Source organism: Nicrophorus vespilloides, unplaced genomic scaffold (genome assembly GCF_001412225.1).
Source record: "Nicrophorus vespilloides isolate i.1.1-1 unplaced genomic scaffold, Nicve_v1.0, whole genome shotgun sequence".
NCBI lineage: Eukaryota > Metazoa > Arthropoda > Insecta > Coleoptera > Silphidae > Nicrophorus > Nicrophorus vespilloides.
The window spans coordinates 35,667-53,907 of NW_017097470.1; the positions used below are offsets into that span (position 1 = coordinate 35,667).

Sequence of the window (18,241 nt, forward strand, 5' to 3'; positions counted from 1 at the left end):
GGATGGCATAAATAATCTCATGCGGAGTTTAAATTTGCCAAAAAAACAAAGCAAAACGAAAATCTTCGAGCGGAGAAATTCCATCAAAACAAAACAAAAAAAAACCGAAAAGAGAAGAGAAAAAGGTAAATCATAATTCGCACCCGGTTTTCGAAAAACGAGAAGCAGCAGCGGTATATAAATAACGAAATTGCTTTTAGTTGCAGAGACAACGTTTTATTAACATTATTAAATAAATTATTGAAGAATTTTTGCTCCGTTATTATCGTGCTCCGCCTTTACAAATAAATAAGAAAGCGTTTGTTTACTTTACGTTCCTGCGGGATCCTTGAAGATCGATACCACCGCCCAACTGTCCGGTTAATTGTTAATTAATCAACGAGAGCTTTACGCTATTTATAGAACGCTGCGTTTCCTCGTTTACTTGCGATGCCCGAGGATCAAGGATCTCGTCGAAACACACACGACGACGACGGTTATTGCCTTTCGCAATAAATTTCAGAGAGGGTAATTTTTTCCTTGTATTAATGTCACAATTAACTCTGAACCATAAATTTACGGCTCCGTTTTACCAAACCAATATCATTCTTCGAACGTAAATATTTATTTACATCGAATTGAAATAAAGTTTGCAATCTGAATTCTTCACTCTGAAGGCCTCTCCGGTTGGTAAAAGGCACAACCATAAACAGAGCATTGAGAAATTAGTTTATATATGTCAGAGAGGCTTGACGAAGTGGGAATGGAGAAGGTTTATTTTTTTTATCAATAAGTTATCGGTAATTTACGAGCTGCAATAAGAGAGTCACCCTCGTAAAAAAATACCATTATCTTTGGGGAACGTAGTGCTTCAGCGTGGCGATGTTTTATTGCAGGTGATTTGGACAAAGAATTGCGTACGGATTTTTGTTTTGTGTGTTCAGGTGGAAGGCGGTGGTGTTATCGTCTAAAAGAATGGTAAATAAGAGTGTAAAAGTAGAGGCGAAGGCATTCATTAGGTTGGATGGTAGGATGAGCGAGGTGCGCGCTCGCCAACTTTCCTCTTCATGGTACACTAATAATGGAACCTATCCTTTTGTCGTCGGGATGTGGGTTTCCGCCCCTTCGCCCATCCCAGTTCGTGTCTTCTAATGCTTTAATAATCTTTAATCTTCCCATGTATTCTCAAGAGGAAACCTCAACGCTTCATTACAGTTTGAAAATACTTCAGTTTTAACGTAAATTCTATAAATTATTGTAATTAACTATAAATTCAAAGATTATTTGGCTATTAGTTTGTTTACTTTTGTTGAAGATTTTGAGAGTTTTCAATTAAGTGCTCTTAACTTATTTAGACGATCTGTCAATCATCCACAACCTTTTAGAGATAAGGGCAACAGGATTGAATAAATATGACTTAACAATTTTAAAAACCTATAATCTTCGCTACAAACTACAGGAATATAAATTTAGTTTAAGATGTTTAATGAATTGTTCATATATTTCTTAACCATTTTATTTGTAAGTAACTTCTGTTTAAATTTCATTGTCATTACTGAAATTTGAAACATTAGTAAATAAATCGAGCAAATTGTAACGAAATTGAGACGAATAATCAGACGTTAAAAATCTTGTTTTTTTTTGATTATTTTATTTTTTTTTATAATTTTTCTTACGAAGTTTGTTTTTTTTCTATTTGTTCTCTAATTTCAATAATTCAGTACTTTATTAATAAAATTGTTTAAAAAAAAAGATATTTTTAATCATCTTCAATAGTTAAATCTTCATAACATTTTCTCAATTTCAGAAATTTCTAACACTTTTTCTATTTAGAAACAGCCAAAACTACAATTTTTTTAATATTTGTAGTTGATTTTTCAAATTGGAAAATTGGAAAAAATATTTTTTTTTTGTTACATTCATGTCTTCATCTTTTTCTGTAGAAAAATGTTAATTTCCTTTAAATGTATCAAAATCTAGAAAATATTTCTTTTAATTCTGCATATTTTCAATCATTTTTCATTTTCATAATATCTTTATACCAGATTTTTTCAATTACAGAAATTAAAGCATTGAAATTATTCAAAGATTTAATAATTTTGTTGTATTATCAAAATGTTCGAAAATGAGTTTATCTAGGAAAAAGAAAAACTAATCCAATTGACGTATAAATCCATTAGTATCAATATTAGTCTACCAAACTCTAATAATAGACAATTATATAAAATTTTTAGGATAATAATCAACAATTGGACATAAAATCTTTAGACTAATAAATTTTGTAAATTGTAATTAATAAATAATGAATCAATTAAAATCTCGTTTGATATTGAAACGTATACAAGCTTCGATTTATTTGTGAAATAGATATTTGCTTTCCTAACGCACTCACAACTATTTGCTATTGATCCAAATGGATTTAAGTGGACTACAAAGCTGCTGCGGTTCATTATAAGCCGGCGCGATTAGATCGTTCGAATTCAATCACTCGCGAAATGTTTATTTAATTTTCTAATCGCTTAACATTTCAGCAAATTGCAACAATAATTATTGCAACACGACTATACAAACGTACAGCGTTTCCTGCGTTCGTGACGCTGTTGAACTTCAAATGCGTACAGTTGCTGCACACTAATTTCTAGTTTGTACTTGTTATAAATTGTTTGGGACATATTTATTTTATTCCAAGAATTACGTTATTTCTGTGCTATTGTCTATTGGTATTGGAACCATGTAGAGGAGATATCAATATATTATTATTAGCTTCGAGCTTTGGCGATGTTGATTCATACTAATAAGAATCCAGCTAATGGAATCGATAATCATCCAGGAATATCTACAAGATTTTAATCGCTTTAAGCGAAATCGTGCAGGTAAACATTTTTCGGAAATGATTATTATTTATTAAAATAAATAAAGTGTAAATTTGATTAATGCTACAATTACTAAAAATAAGTGGAATTATTACACTTATTTTTAGTAATTGTAGCATTAATCATTAATAAAATATTAATAATTAATTAAAAAAGATAAAAAGAGATTTAGAATCAAATATTTCATATAAAGAGTCGTTCAAAACTCAAAGAAATAATCCAGAAATGATTAGTTGTAATTTGTAAAATCAACGGCAAAAAAGTAGTAGTTTCGGCTGTATTTAAATAAAAAAATTGTTAAAAATTTCTGGAATTGAGAAAATCTGGTTGAAAAGAAAAAAAAACGATTAAAAAGATGCAGAATTAAAGAAATATTTTGTAGATTTTGATACATCTAAAGGAAATTAACATTTTTCTACAGCAAAAGATGAAGAATGAATTTGACCAAAAACGTTTTTTTATCGAATTTTCATTTGAGAAATTCATTGCTATTATAATTTTTGGAGGATTTGAATAATCAACTGCAAATATTAAAAAAAATAGTTTCGGCTGTTTCCAAATAGAAAAATTGTTGGAAATTTCTGTAATTGAGGAAATAATAATAAGGTAGAATACTTTAAAATTTAATAATTAAAAGATTATAAAAGAAACGTTATTATTTTGTTTCTAAATAATTTTTAAACGAAAAAAAATTTTTTTTTTCAATACTTTATTTAAACTTTCCAATTGTTTTTGGAACATAATATTGATTAAGTAGTCATTTCTATTATATTATTGGGTTAATTTACAAATTTATTTTTGTATAACACAAAATGTTATACAATAATGAAAATTGTCATAAACATTTGAACATTTCTCTTACAAGTGTTAATTTCCATTATATAATATAAATACATTCTTAAATCTTTGAATAATATCGATTGGTTTAAGGTAGAATACGTTAACATTTAATAATTAAATATTATAAAAGAAACGTTATTATGTTTTTCAATACTTTATTTAAACTTTCCAATTATTTTTGGAACATAATATTGATTATTTCTATTATATTATTGGGTTAATTTACAAATTTTGTTTGGTATAACGCAAAATATTTTGCATTAATGAAAATAGTCATAAAAGAAGCGTTACTATTTTGGTTTTAAATAACTTTGAGAAGAAACAAAATTAAGGAATATTTCTTCCACCATTAGTTTAATGATTTTTTCCTATTATATTTAGAATATTATATAAATCAAACAACCATCTCCAATATAACACCTCACTCAATAAGTTCGTAGGATGACCAATAAAACAACATCTTTTGGGCAATATTCAAGAGTGATACATTCATTCCAACACTTCTCTAACATTTCGGTACCTTTCTTGTAGAACGATTTATCTTTAGCCTTAAATTACGGCTTTTACCCTTTGCTGCCCACTCAGCTGACGACTGATTTGACTCTTAAGTGTAGTGGTGGATCCAGGTTTCATCCATTGTTACATACCGCATGAAAAAGTACTTTTTATTTCGCTTGAACAGCTCAAAATTATCATCAACTCGTTGTTTTTGGTCCACTTTGAGCTTGAATGCGGTACCCACTTCGAACAAAGCTTTCTCATCATCAAATGTTCATGCAAATTGGTGAATACACTGCACTGTCAACTATCTCACGCAACATCAATTTAAGATCGGCCAAAACCATTTTGTGGACTTTTTTATGTTTTCTTCAACAATTGCCGAATTTGGGTGACCAGAGCGTTCACCATCATTTGTGTCTGTACGACCACCTTTAAAATCAGCAAACCACTTCTCTATCATTTGTTTCGACGGAGAAGAGTCCCCATAACACTTATCAAGCCATTGCTTTGCTTCAACGGTATTTTTTCACATCAAGAAGTAATGTTTTATCAACACATGAAATTCAGATTTTTCCATTTTTTTTGAAAAATTAGCGTCACTGAAAATCACTGTAACTTGTGAACTAAACGTCAGATTGCCATGAAATTTTGACAGGCATCGTCTGAAGGTTGGTACTTCCTAAAAATCATATGATTTTTTTTATAAAGGCTCCACGGACTTATCGAGTGAGGTGTTATTATTTGATTAATTTAATTTTTTTTTGACAACACATTAATAATTATAAATCCAAACTGTAAATATATTAAATCTTTAAGTGTATTTGAAGAGTAGAGAATAGAGATAGGGACCTTGTTGTGACCAATAAATTCGGGATTGGAGTTTCCTATATACGGCATCTTAATGGGACGTAAGTTTATTACTGTTTTCGGAACGTTAATTCCCTGTAATAAATTATGGTATTGCGCTGTGATTTTTCATGTTAGAGGAGCGTTGGGCAAGAGTCGTTGACTTGACGTTGATTTCAGTATTTTTTTTTTCTTCTTTCTTTTTGGGTCATTTCGTTAAACCGCATTTTATCGCTCACAGAAAATTTAAATTGAAATCGAAATTGTAATATCTTTATCCGCCAGATAGATGAATCACAATTCTGACAAGCGTATCTAAGTTTAAAAAAAAAACACACGAAAATAAATACTTGATGAAAAAAAAAACGAAACTTACGAAATAAATCCTATTCGAGAAACGTAAGCTTTATTAGTTACGGGGATTTTGCTAACGGTTATGCATGTATAATGCATAGACACTATTGCGTATAGCAAACATGGACAGTTCTTCTATATCGTTAAAGCACGATCAACGGATTTAATACTGCTTTTTTTAACTTGTTGTGGTTGTTATTATTTTTTTTTGTTGATTTTACATATGCGGGTCATATGCTCGGCCACCCGTGACTTATGTTTTTTTTTTTACGTAACGATGCACTGCTTGCTTTTGTAATCGGTTATGGAAAACGCTTCGAAATAAATATATTTTTTTGCTTGATAAGATTCGAGTTGCATTTCGAAATTCGTTTCGGACTGCCAAAATCGGTTTAACCGGGAGACAGAAACGAAACGAAAACAAACAAATATGGATTCGAGGATATACGGTTTCGTGGAACAAATGTTTGTATTCAAGCAATGGTAATTTGATCTGAGCCTTTAGAGCTAATGACTAAATTTCGTATAGGTTTCACAAAACTCTTGTTTTTTCTTTCAAACATTTTCTTTTTTATAATCGAGCAACGGATTTATCCTAATTAACAACAAGATTTCTGCAAATTCATTTAATACAAATATTATATAATAATTCAACATAATTTATATATAAAATTTAATGTTTTATCTTAATTAATCTAATTTTCTAATATTAAGGAGGAAAATACGAATTACATTTATTATTAATACTTTATTAGATAATTATTGATCGTTTTTTTACAAAATCCAAACTGTTTTATTCAATGTAATAACATTAATCCTTTCACTTAATTCTTAATGATTCACATTTCACTCATTCATTCATGTTTTTCTTTTCGTAAAACTTTGACGATTCATTACATTATTATGAATTTACTATAAAAAAATGATAATTTGAAAACGCATTATATAAAAAAAAAGTACAGAAATGTTATTAATTTTATAATTTGAAAACATTTTCTATTCATTAAACTCTATTTATCCTAATTAACAACAAGATTTCTGCAAACTAATTTAATACAAATATTATCTAATAATTTAAAATAATTTGTTTATAAAATTTAAAGTTTCATCTTTTTAATGAACATTAACAAATTTATATTAATTAATCTAATTTTCTAATATTAAGGAAGAAAATACGAATTACATTTATTATTAATACTTTATTAGATAATTATTGATCGTTTTTTTACAAAATCCAAACTGTTTTATTCAATGTAATAACATTAGTCCTTTCTCTTAATTCTTAATGATTCACCTTTCACCACTCATTCATTCATGTTTTTATTTTCGTAAAACTTTGACGATTCATTACATTCTTATGAATATACTATAAAAAAATGATAATTTGAAAACGCATTATATAAAAAAAAGTACAGAAATGTTATTAATTTTATAATTTGAAAACTTTTTCTATTCATTAAACTCTATTTATTTACAGATTATATTCAAGTAAACGATGATAATATGGAGAAATTATAGAAATTTACAAAATGAAATTATGAAAATTGATGAATGAATGGGGATATTTCCATATTTATCGAGGATCCGATTCCTTGTAGGTAACAGTCATTGTTTCCATCGAACGTGAATGAACAAAGCTTACAACGAATTCATTCCATTGACAAAAAGAAAAACTTGAATATTCTTTTTTACAAAGAAACTGGATGATGGTAACCAACATGTGGTCTACCAGACAAAACTATTACATTAACGACAAAGAAAATATGACCTAATTAATTGCACATTAAGTAATAAGAATGTAACAATAATAATAATATGGGATTCGTTATTATTTCTTCTTCAAATCATTAAAAAATATCTTTATTTGAACAATGCCTTCATGATTCAACGTATTTGTATCAATATTGCTCACATCCTATGATTAAACTAGTTTCTTTGTACAATTAACAGCTCTTTGTTGCGTTTTTTTTTCTCATCTCACGAACGTTCAGTTAAAACCGTTTTATCTCATTGATATAATAATTGAATTTTAAACCTGAAACCTGTCTCGAAGGCCAACAATCTCTTTTCTTTTTTTTATTTAATCTTCTTAAATGCAAATATATTTATATGAGTTCGTCTTTATTTACGTTTTCGAGTGGAATTCCATAAGTATTTTCAATATTGCAACAATTTCGAGTAATTTTCAGAATGTCTTTTGATAATAAGTTGTAGTAATTCTGATTTACTCATTGTAGTTTTTATGAATTAAATTGGAATTGTATTTCTTTTTTTTTCTCTCTTTTTGCTCGGAATCGTGTTTTTTCCCATACGAGTTCTGCGTTATCTGTTTGCGGTAATTCTTTGTTCTTTCTTTGAAACAAAGGTGATAGAGTTTATTAATAATAAAAGAAAATGTTTGTTCTCGCTGACTCAACTGGTAATGAATAGTATTATAAAATCTGCAAAAGAAAATGTTTTTATTGTTGTAATTGGTAAATGAAGAAACTTGTCGTTTATTTAAATGCACGTTGCATGGAATAATAACTGAGTTTTCAATTGGATGAGATGTGCGTAAAAAAAAGTCGTGTATTTAATAATAACTCAATGTGTTGTGCGTGAGATCATGCCATGTTATTGGTATTAATGTTATTTTCAAAACCAACGACGAGTAAAAAGTGAAGAAATGAAAAACAAAACAAAAAAAGCTGAGCAAAGAGAGATTTATAGTGTGCACTAGAATACAAGAACTACTCTACACATTACGTACGGTATACGAGCGCTCATCGTCCTTTTTATGTTTGTTGTTCTGTGTGAAACGTGGTGCTCTGCGAGCTGTCATCTTTAATGCATTCAGCATTGATTTGGTTTCTTGAACTTGGATCTGCGAACGCAAATTGCCGGGCGAATTAAAATGGCAAATTACCGGCGATGATCATAATCTATGTGGCCGTGTAATGAATGCTACGTGCAATTTTTCAATTGAGATCACGAAGAGTCCCCGGAGGATGGGCGCGAGCGAACCTCCGGAGGCGGCACTCCAGTAATTCGAGCAATTTGCAGAATGCTGTTGGCCCGTACCCTTCACGCTTGCTCAATCCACAAATGCATCTCAACGTTTTTGCGTTCATCAATGTTTTACATGCACTTTCAGCACGTCCTTAGCCTTGCTGAAAGCGTTCGCAGTAACTTATTTAGTGTCATTAGCAACGTTGGCAGCGTCCTTAGCAACGTTAGAAGTCTTTTTGTCAATGTTAGAAGCGTTCTTAGCAACGTTGGAAGCGTCCTTAACACGTTAAGGACGGCGCTTTTCGGGTTGTCTGCCCCCAGAATATACGGCGTTCTTAGCAACTATTAAAGCGTCTTTAGCAACCATACGGCGTCATTGGCAACCATTATCATGCCGTCGTCAATGTGTTAACAACGTTGGAAGCGTCCTTAGCAACGTTGGAAGCGTCCTTAACAACGTTGGAAGCGTCCTTAGCAACGTTGGAAGCGTCCTTAGCAAACTTTTAAAGCGTCCTTAGCAACCTTTTAAAGAGTCCTTAGCAACCTGGTTAGCGTCCTTAGCAACCTGGTTAGCGTCCTTAGCAACCTGGTTAGCATCCTTAGCAACCTGGTTAGCGTCCTTAGTAGTAACGAGGACTCGGCAACGTTCGAAGCGTCCTTAGCAACCCGAATGCGTCCTTAGTAACCCGGATACCATTCTCAGCAACATGAATAGCGTTCTTATAAACGTTAGCGTTCATAACTCGGTTAGGAATACATCCTTGCATCCTTATTAATGTTGGTAGTATTCTAACAAAGCATTAGATAACTTTAGTAAAGCTGGTTACGTTCTTAAAAACTAATGCACGATATCCATAATTTCTTTTAATCAACAAGTTGACTTGAAATATTGAAAATATGTTAATATATGATAAATAAATTAACCAATAAACTGAATATTAATTAAACAATCAATGTTCATATTTGAGAATTTTGTTTTAACGAAATCATTAAAAGTTATTGTTAAAATTCATTTTTAATTATGTGAAAATGGTAATAAGTAATTCAAATTTCAGTCTTTCATAGAAATTACAAAAAAAGTATAAATTAGCTTAAATTACATAAAAAGTTTGAAAAAACTATTAAATTATTAAACAATCAATAATTACCCGCACTGTGCGAGTTTAATCACAAAAGCTTTGTTTTTCTTTTGACAATATTCTAGTCAGAACTAGTCTTGATCAACTTTTAACCCTTTGCTGATGGGAGAATTTTAAAAATAGTTTTTTTAATTTTTTTTTTCTTTGAAACTCAATAATGTCAAAGCTTTTATGTTTCTGTCTAAAAATACTAGTGGCGCCTCGCTTTGAACTAAGATTCGATATCATAGTAGCCTTGTATACAATTGCATAAGCAAAATAAAGGACGTGACGGATATATCCGCCACTCGTCCGAAAATTATTAACAAACAAATCCAATAGTATGTCTCTTCTTATAGTAATAAAAAACAAAATCAATATATATATATAAAAAGTCAACTGATTAAAAGGGTTATTGACCACAGGTTTTTCTGCCCAACTACTTATATTTTAACAAGGTAATCAATTCTTCTTATAAATCTAACTAATTGTTTAGATAGCTCAATGTAAGAGTGAAGCTTGTTTTCATTGCTCCTCGCTTAGAACTAAGAATCGATGACTGCGTCATAGTGGCCTTGTATGCAATTTAGCATAAGCAAAATAAAGGATATGGCGGATATATCCGCCACTCGTCCGAAAATTATTAACAGCATTACTAAACAAACAAAACTAATTCCAATATTAAGTCTCCATTCAGATTTTAACAAGGTAATCAAAACTAGTAGTTCTTATAAATCTAATCAATTGTTTAGATAGCTCAATGTAACAGTGGAGCTTGTTTCTATTGCTCCTCGCTTAGAACTAAGAATCGATGGCTGCGTCATAGTGGCCTTGTATGCAATTTAGCATAAGTAAAATAAAGGATATGGCGGATATATCCGCCACTCGTCCGAAAATTGTTAACAGCATTAATAAACAAACAAAACTAATTCCAATATTATGTCTCCATTTAGATTTTAACAAGGTAATCAAAACTAGTAGTTCTTATAAATCTCATAAATTGTTTACAGAGCTCAATGAAACAGAATCACTCATTTCCATTATACTTGACATAGACAAAGAATTTTTCTTGCATCGCTCTGCGCGCGTCCCGTAATCTCCCATACGAGATTTTTATACATTTTGCTTCCTTTCCCCGGACACACTTATCTTGACCTTTTTTTTCCACTAATTTCCGATGCGTGGGCGGCGACGTTGATAAGTGAATGTCCAGTCAATTTCGCTTCAATTAATTTATTTATCGTCCGTTCAAACGAGTTTAATGGCGTTTTTCCGCCCGCCGCTTCTTTATTCCTCTCATTTATTTATTTATTTACTTTTTTTTTTACTGCTTTTTCACTCTTCCCTTCATCATCATCATCATAGTCAGGCACAGAGCACAAGCATCTTCCTCCTCGCTCACTCGACATTCGGAATAAATATTTTTCAAGTGGAGAGCGAGAGACTTGAAATTGCACGCCGTCTGAATTCAGCCCCGAAGGCCGCGTTTTTGTGTGTTTACTCTTCGTGTCCTCTTCCTAAACTTCTTTGTTGATGCTGCTGGATTGTGATGGGTGTCTCGCTTCGCTTTTGCTTTTGCTTTGCTTTGCTTATGGGTCATTCGATGCAGTTTATTAATGCGCGTGCAATGTCAGATAGAGAGGCGAAAGGGATTATCGCTCTTTTCAAATTAAAAGTGCATTGACCGGACGGATGTTGTTTGGTTCACGTCCATCTTTTTACTCGCTTCCGGCGACAAAAAAAAAACTTTAAAAGAAACAGAGAGAAGGAGAGTGAGCTCACTGCGTGTATCAATTATCGACGTATTGACCCATTGGGCATAGCCCAACTATCGCCACCTAATCACATATCATTATCTAGATTAGCGCACATCACCGACAGCTATGTTACCCATGAAACCCATCATTATACACGCGCTCCTCGCTGCAAAAATTACATTGATAACAGCCTCAGAAGCAGCAGCATCGACCATCAACTGCTCCAAAAATAATACAAAAAAAAAGGTAAACAACCCAACCAGTTTCTCTTTTACCTAGAAACTTACTTTTTAACCATCCTCTCACATCACCTCATTATTATAATTAATTCATATTATTACAACCACGACAAGTAGAACATCACAAATTACTACCTCAGATCTTTACAACACCAAACCTCAACTCCATCATCACTCACCCAAAATATATATATTTATTTAAAAGCAAGATTATCCATTCATGTAATCATTATTTCATACATTTTACATGTACAAATTTACTAAAATGTTTACTATAATTTCGTTCAAAAATAATTTTTTTTTTCAATGATTCATCTACATATTATTTCATTTAACAATTATTATTGGCCCATTTAGGAAGTATTTGTAATAACTTATTCTATAAATTTGTATTGTTTCATGTAAATATTAACAAATTACTACAAATTTCTATTATACATCTATTACTAATACTTAATAATAAATGACTTAGATTAGCATTAAAACTATCGTTTTCCTGGATCATAAACAAAATAACCTTACAATAATCACGCACCAAAGAAAGGTGTAACAATATTATTCAATGCGTTATTAATACAGACAATTTACCTAATTTATTTATTATAAGTAGCTACGAGCACGATTTTAATGGATTTGAACAACATAATTTTATAGAAACTGATCGAAATAAAGGTATTAATTTAAATATATAAATGGACCGAGGATAATTCAGTTATGTCTTTACCTGAAGTAAGCACGTTTTCTTTGTTTTCGTTTTATCTTATGCGGATCTGCATAATTATTGGAATTTAATAATTGTTGTTAAAACGTCTGAATCGCTCGGTTCTGCAGCGGACAGTTCAAGGTAATTATGTTTATACCATATTCCAATATACTTCTTTTTTATTTCTTTACGTTCTTTTTTTGTTAATATCGTTGGTATATTTATTCAAATTTTATGGAGAATTACGTGACTTACATAAATTGTAAAGTGGTTTCTCATTACACATTTTATTTCCTATAGTCGCGGCTTTCATTTGCATATTCAATATTTCGTTCGGTTTTAGTTCTCTTCGACATATGAAGTGAAATTACAGTTATTACATTTAATTTTTTTAATATTCTATACAGAGTTTCATACAAACTATTAATAGTTTAATGATTACATTAGATTTGCTTATTACATATTTGGGAAAATCATTGCATGAAATATTTGAAAATGAACTACAAAAAAAATGACAATGTATTAAATCAATTTAATCTTAGCTATAATTTATATATATCGTATTCGGTTTACTGTTTGTCTAATTTGTCCAATTAAAAAAAATGGGATTATTAGTGTCTTCAGTTTTTAGCGATTATATCCAAAACTAGTAATACTAGATACATTTCTAAGGATGCTAATTGAAGCTAATATTATTGGAATTGAATTTGTAAAAAAATAATTTATATATGACGCTTTAGGTTATGAATAAATTGCTCCCAAAGTTAAGCATTTCTTTTTCAGTTTTTAAAGAATATCTTTAAAACCAATAATGTTACATTAATCATCATATAAGCTAAATAAAGATAAGATTATAGTGAATAAAATGATATATTTGATACTTATAAATTTTGAATAATTCCCTGCTAAATTTAAGTTGAAAAAATTTCAACATGCAAAAGACAGTGTCTTCAGTTTTTAACCAATATCTCAAAAACTAATAAAGCTACATTAATTCTGAAATATGTGAAAATAAGCTAAGATTATAGGGAATAAAATGAATATGAAATAATATATACGACACTTATAGAATTTGAATAATTTTTTTGCCAAATTTAAGTTGGAAAAATGTCAACATGCAAAAGGTAGTGTCTTCAGTTTTTAACCAATATCTCAAGAACTAATAACTCTACATCAATCATCAAATATGAAAAATAAAGCTAAGACTATCGTCTATAAAATGATATATATGACAGTTATAGGTTTTGTATAAATGTCTGTTAACGATGAGATTTAAGATTTTTAACATGTCTTCAGTTTTTAACCAATATTTCAAAAACTAATAAAGTTACATTAATCCTGAAATATGCGAAATAAAGCTAAGATTATAGGGTATAAAATGAATATGAAATAATATATACGACACTTATGGGTTTTGAATAATTTTCTGCCAAATTTAAGTTGGAAAAATTTCAACATGAAAAATGCAGTGTTTCAGTTTTTAACCAATATCTAAACCTATGTTTAGACCATGTTTTCAGTATTTAACCAAAATCTCAAAAACTAATAAAGCTACATTAATCATGAAATATGCGAAATAAAGCTAAGATTACAAGGAATAAAATGAATATAAAATTATTAAATTTACTATCAAATTTTTAATTAGTAAAAAACAGCACAATTTATTTCGAAAATAAATTATGCAACATTATTTATAAAATTTAAACACAATTCAATATTATAAATAAACACAGTATAATATTCATAGACGTAATGAAATGCATAATGTAATACAAAAAATGTGTACTTGTATATGCGGAAATTCAGCTTTGCAACGTACATTTCAAAGTGCAACAGTTAAGTTACTTCGGCTCAAGATTACAATTATCATTCTTTATATAAGATAGAGATTAATCACAGATGATTATTACGTAATCATGTCTATGTTAAACAGTCTTCTTATCTGCGACGAATTCTGTGTGGCTTTTAAACTTGTGTAACGTGCTACAATATTATTCAAATTGCTTTGTATGTAAAAAAAAAACTTACGTTTTACTTTCTATACATTTTATAGATTTAAATAATCATTTTGGTATTATTATGAAAGTTGCATTTCAATACCTTTTGTTCCTTCAAATCTCATTGTTTATTAAAGTTTTTAATTACCAACTTCAATAGGTTTTAGAAGTTTGCTTCTCCAACAGTCTCAAATCGAGCGGACTTTAATCTTCCGCAGAGTCTATAAGCTGTTTGCAACGCATCACTATACAAAGTTTTGCTCCACTTCTTAAATGCATCAATTAAATAGTTTACAATCTTGTCATTTAGAATGTCATTTGCAATTGAATTCCATGATTAATGTTATTCAACACAATTGCAATGACCGTGATGTTGAGGAGATATTTTTTTGAAAAAAGAAATGTTAGAATCCCATTCATTTCCGGAACTGATGATGTTGATGATGCATGCATTCCCGTTGTCCTTCAGCCAGATCTCATATACGCCTCCAATGAAACTAGTTAAACTCTTAACCACTAAATAGAAATTGTTTTAATTTAAGAAATGAAGAAAAAAATAATTAGTAATATTCAACAAATTATTATTGTTAGTCATAATTTTAACAATTGGTTATCAAAAGATATCTATTTTTGTTTCTAAATAAACGAAACTTTAATTGGTTTATTTAAGTAATTAATTGCGAGTTTAGTTTAATTAGTGATAATTAAAAAATAATCATTATTTAAGCTACATATAAAAATTAAAAACTAATTAACACATCAATAGACATCTATAGGATACTAGTTGAATTATATTAATTTTGTGGTATGCAACCAAAGTTGCATCATTTAAATGATTTTACGCAACAGAAAGTTGTATATTTTTTAATTTTATTGCATAATTTTTCAAATAATTTAAGTTTTAGAAGTAAAATAAATTGGTAAATTTTTTATTTATAATATAAATATTTTATTACAATAATCATGTATTACTTTTATTATTTAGTAATTTTACTAATGGATTCAATTAAGTAAATAATGTACTTAAATTTATGATAAGTTACTTAGTTTGAAGTTTATGTAATGAGGTTTTTATCGTTTTTTTTTTTATGTTGGAAAAAAAGGAAATAAACGAACGGATGATGAATAGAAAGTTGAACAATTTACGAAGTGGAGTAAGTGCAGATAGGGATAAGACAATGAAGTTTCCGTTCCGTTTCCATCAATAAACAACTGATTTGCATACTGAATCAGTTCGCATTTCATTACAGATAAACATGAAGCTGACGACGTCGCTTCTCCTCGTTCTATGCGCGAACGAAATCCACGGACTTTTGTATCCGAAAACTTCTGAGAGCCGAGAGATCATCTCCCTCGACGGTATTTGGAACTTCCTCGTCGATACCACAAGCATCGGAGATCTAGTCTGGTTCAAACCAAAGATGGATAAAGTAATGAACAATTTTGTTTGTTTACAGATTTACATCATCATTGATTTTGTTATTTATGTTTCGAAATATCTTTAGAGGAATGATGCAACTTTAATGCCTGTACCTTCGAGCTACAACGACGTTTCCACTGAGTTAAACGTTCGTGAACACGTTGGTGCAGTTTGGTACGAAAGATCGTTTTTCACGCCAAATTCTTGGAAGGAAAATCGCGTTTGGTTAAGATTTTCATCCGTCCAATATTCCTCTCAAGTGGTAACTACCTAAACAAATTAAAGCAGAGATATCTAAACTAATATTAAGTGGATTAACGATAGATTCGTTGGAGCGAACGAGATGGGTCATCTACCATTCCAATTCGACGTTACAAATTACCTTAAATTCGGAAGAGAAAACAACGTGACTGTCTCATGCGACAACACTTTACTCCCCTTCACGATTCCTCAAGGAAACATCAGCCTGGTCGAAACGTGAATAACAAATATATTGTTGTTTTTCAATAGATTTCAATTTGAAGATTTCAGAGATGACGGCGTGAAGTTACAGCAAACGTACACCTTCGACTTCTTCAATTACGCGGGGATTCACAGATCCGTGCTCCTTTACACAACCCCAAAGATTTACATCGAAGATGTCCACATCAAAACTCTCTCATTAACTGAAGGATCTGGTACGTCGTTGTCATTTAATAACAAACTAAAGCTAATAGTGTTATTATTTAAGCAGCAATCGTTCAATTCAACGTGTCGACTATAGGATCTCGCAATGTCGAAGTGCATCTTCACGATCAAGACGAGAAATTGATTGTTAAAACTTTAGGTTGTTTAGGGAATGTAACTGTGCCACGAGCGAATCTCTGGTGGCCGTACTTGATGCATCAAAATCCTGGTTATCAATACACCTTTACAGTACGTTTAACTTCAAGTTGAATTATTATTGATTTAATTCCTGAAATTTCAGTTTCTTTTGTTGGATTACGATGGACGTGTTTCGGACGTTTACAGGGAGAAATTCGGTATCAGAGTGTTAGAATGGAACGAAGATGAGTTCAAGATCAACGGAAAACGCATTTATTTGCACGGATTTGGGAAGCACGAGGATTCTGACATCAGAGGTCGAGGATTCGATTTGGTCACGACTATGAGAGATTTCAATTTGATCAAGTGGATCGGAGGAAACGCTTTCCGCACCTCGCATTATCCTTATTCTGAAGAAATCATGGATTTGGCTGATCGTTTGGGAATCATGGTCATCGACGAGTGTCCTGCTGTTAATATCGAGTAAATTTGAGATCTTCAATGATCGTTTGGTTGCCTAAATTTGAAAATACCGGTAATAATTATAAATGATTCAATTATTTCAGCTTCGTTTCTCCAAAGCTTCTGGAAAATCACAAAGATTCGATTGAGCGTTTAATGAATAGAGATAAAAATAGACCTAGCGTTATAGCTTGGTCCATCGCGAATGAGCCAAGATCTCACAAGAAGAATACCGGACAATACTTCAAGTAATCTTAATTACTTGATTACATTCAAGAATCGTTTAAAATATCATTATTTCAGGAACGTGGTGGATTTCGCCAAGAGCTTAGATCAAAGTCGACCTGTAACAGCTTCTTTGAATCGCGGTTATTTCGAAGATCAATTGGTAATTTGACTAGATAAGATAAACTAAAAGTAAAACTTGTCTTCTGTTGAAAGGCTCAATATTTGGATATTATCAGTTTCAATCGTTACAATTCTTGGTATCAAAACGAAGGAAAATTGGATATGATTGTTAAACGTGTAGTCGAGGAGGCGACGAACTGGAGGAAGAAGTTCATGAAACCTGTACTCATGTCTGAATACGGAGCCGATACTTTGGAGGGATTGCATTTCGTGAGGATTTTAGATAGTCGAGTGATGATTTTTGGTAGATTTTTTCAGTATTTCAGCTTCCTGATTTCATCTGGTCGGAGGAATATCAAATAGCCGTGTTATCCAACCATTTCAAGGCGTTCGATTCGTTGAGGAATTCGAGTTGGTTTCTTGGGGAATTTGTTTGGAACTTTGCCGATTTCAAAACATCACAAAGTAAGTCTTAAATTTTGTAATTCGATTTGGGTAATTGTAATGTTTCAGAGATTAACAGAGTTGGTGGTAACAAGAAAGGTCTGTTCACAAGGAATCGTCAACCGAAAGCCTCGGCGTTCCATCTGAGAAGACGGTACCACCGATTGTCCAACGAGTTATACAACTCTCCTCTGCCGGGCGATTTGGACGATTACGTCTGCAGCAACGAGCGTTAGAGCGCACATATAAAAAGCTCTAGCAAACACATTTAATCCTCAGTTTTGTTTGTCGGTCGCATTCAGTTTTTATCATTGTCCTGAAGTTTAGAAATAAAGTTGCAATTGGCATTATTATCTTTACGGAATCTAGTTTGTTTGTTTGTTTGTTTCGGTCAGAGTAAACAGAAGAGGGACTGGGACGTTGTCCCAATAGCCTAGATTTGGTGAAAAAGGGGCACTCCGCACCTCGGATTCGCTGCCAAACAAAAGAGCGCACACGGCTCGCTAGTCGTAGTCCGTGTAGTCCGTGCACTTAGTCCTACCTAAACGGCCCTGCGACGACACTCCGC

At 31.2% G+C, this 18,241-nt stretch overlaps 1 protein-coding gene across 4 annotated transcripts in view; it reads left to right on the forward strand.

Moving 5' to 3' along the window:
• Window positions 1–18,163, forward strand: part of LOC108560193 (beta-glucuronidase-like) — a 36,922-nt gene extending 18,759 nt beyond the window's left edge. For 2 of the 4 annotated variants that reach the window (XM_017917648.1, XM_017917646.1), the window contains exons 2-12: window positions 15,446–15,625; window positions 15,701–15,877; window positions 15,926–16,092; window positions 16,147–16,292; window positions 16,349–16,530; window positions 16,583–16,902; window positions 16,986–17,129; window positions 17,185–17,269; window positions 17,323–17,499; window positions 17,556–17,694; window positions 17,743–18,055. In XM_017917648.1, coding sequence (XP_017773137.1) covers window positions 15,452–15,625; window positions 15,701–15,877; window positions 15,926–16,092; window positions 16,147–16,292; window positions 16,349–16,530; window positions 16,583–16,902; window positions 16,986–17,129; window positions 17,185–17,269; window positions 17,323–17,499; window positions 17,556–17,694; window positions 17,743–17,909 — 1,878 coding nt within the window. In that variant the 5' untranslated portion in view covers window positions 15,446–15,451 and the 3' untranslated portion in view covers window positions 17,910–18,055. Of the gene's footprint in view, window positions 1–11,077; window positions 11,503–15,443; window positions 15,626–15,700; window positions 15,878–15,925; window positions 16,093–16,146; window positions 16,293–16,348; window positions 16,531–16,582; window positions 16,903–16,985; window positions 17,130–17,184; window positions 17,270–17,322; window positions 17,500–17,555; window positions 17,695–17,742 lie in introns of those variants that run through there. The other 2 variants (XM_017917645.1, XM_017917647.1) reach the window with 2 other exon arrangements.
• The last annotated feature ends 78 nt before the right edge of the window (window positions 18,164–18,241 follow it).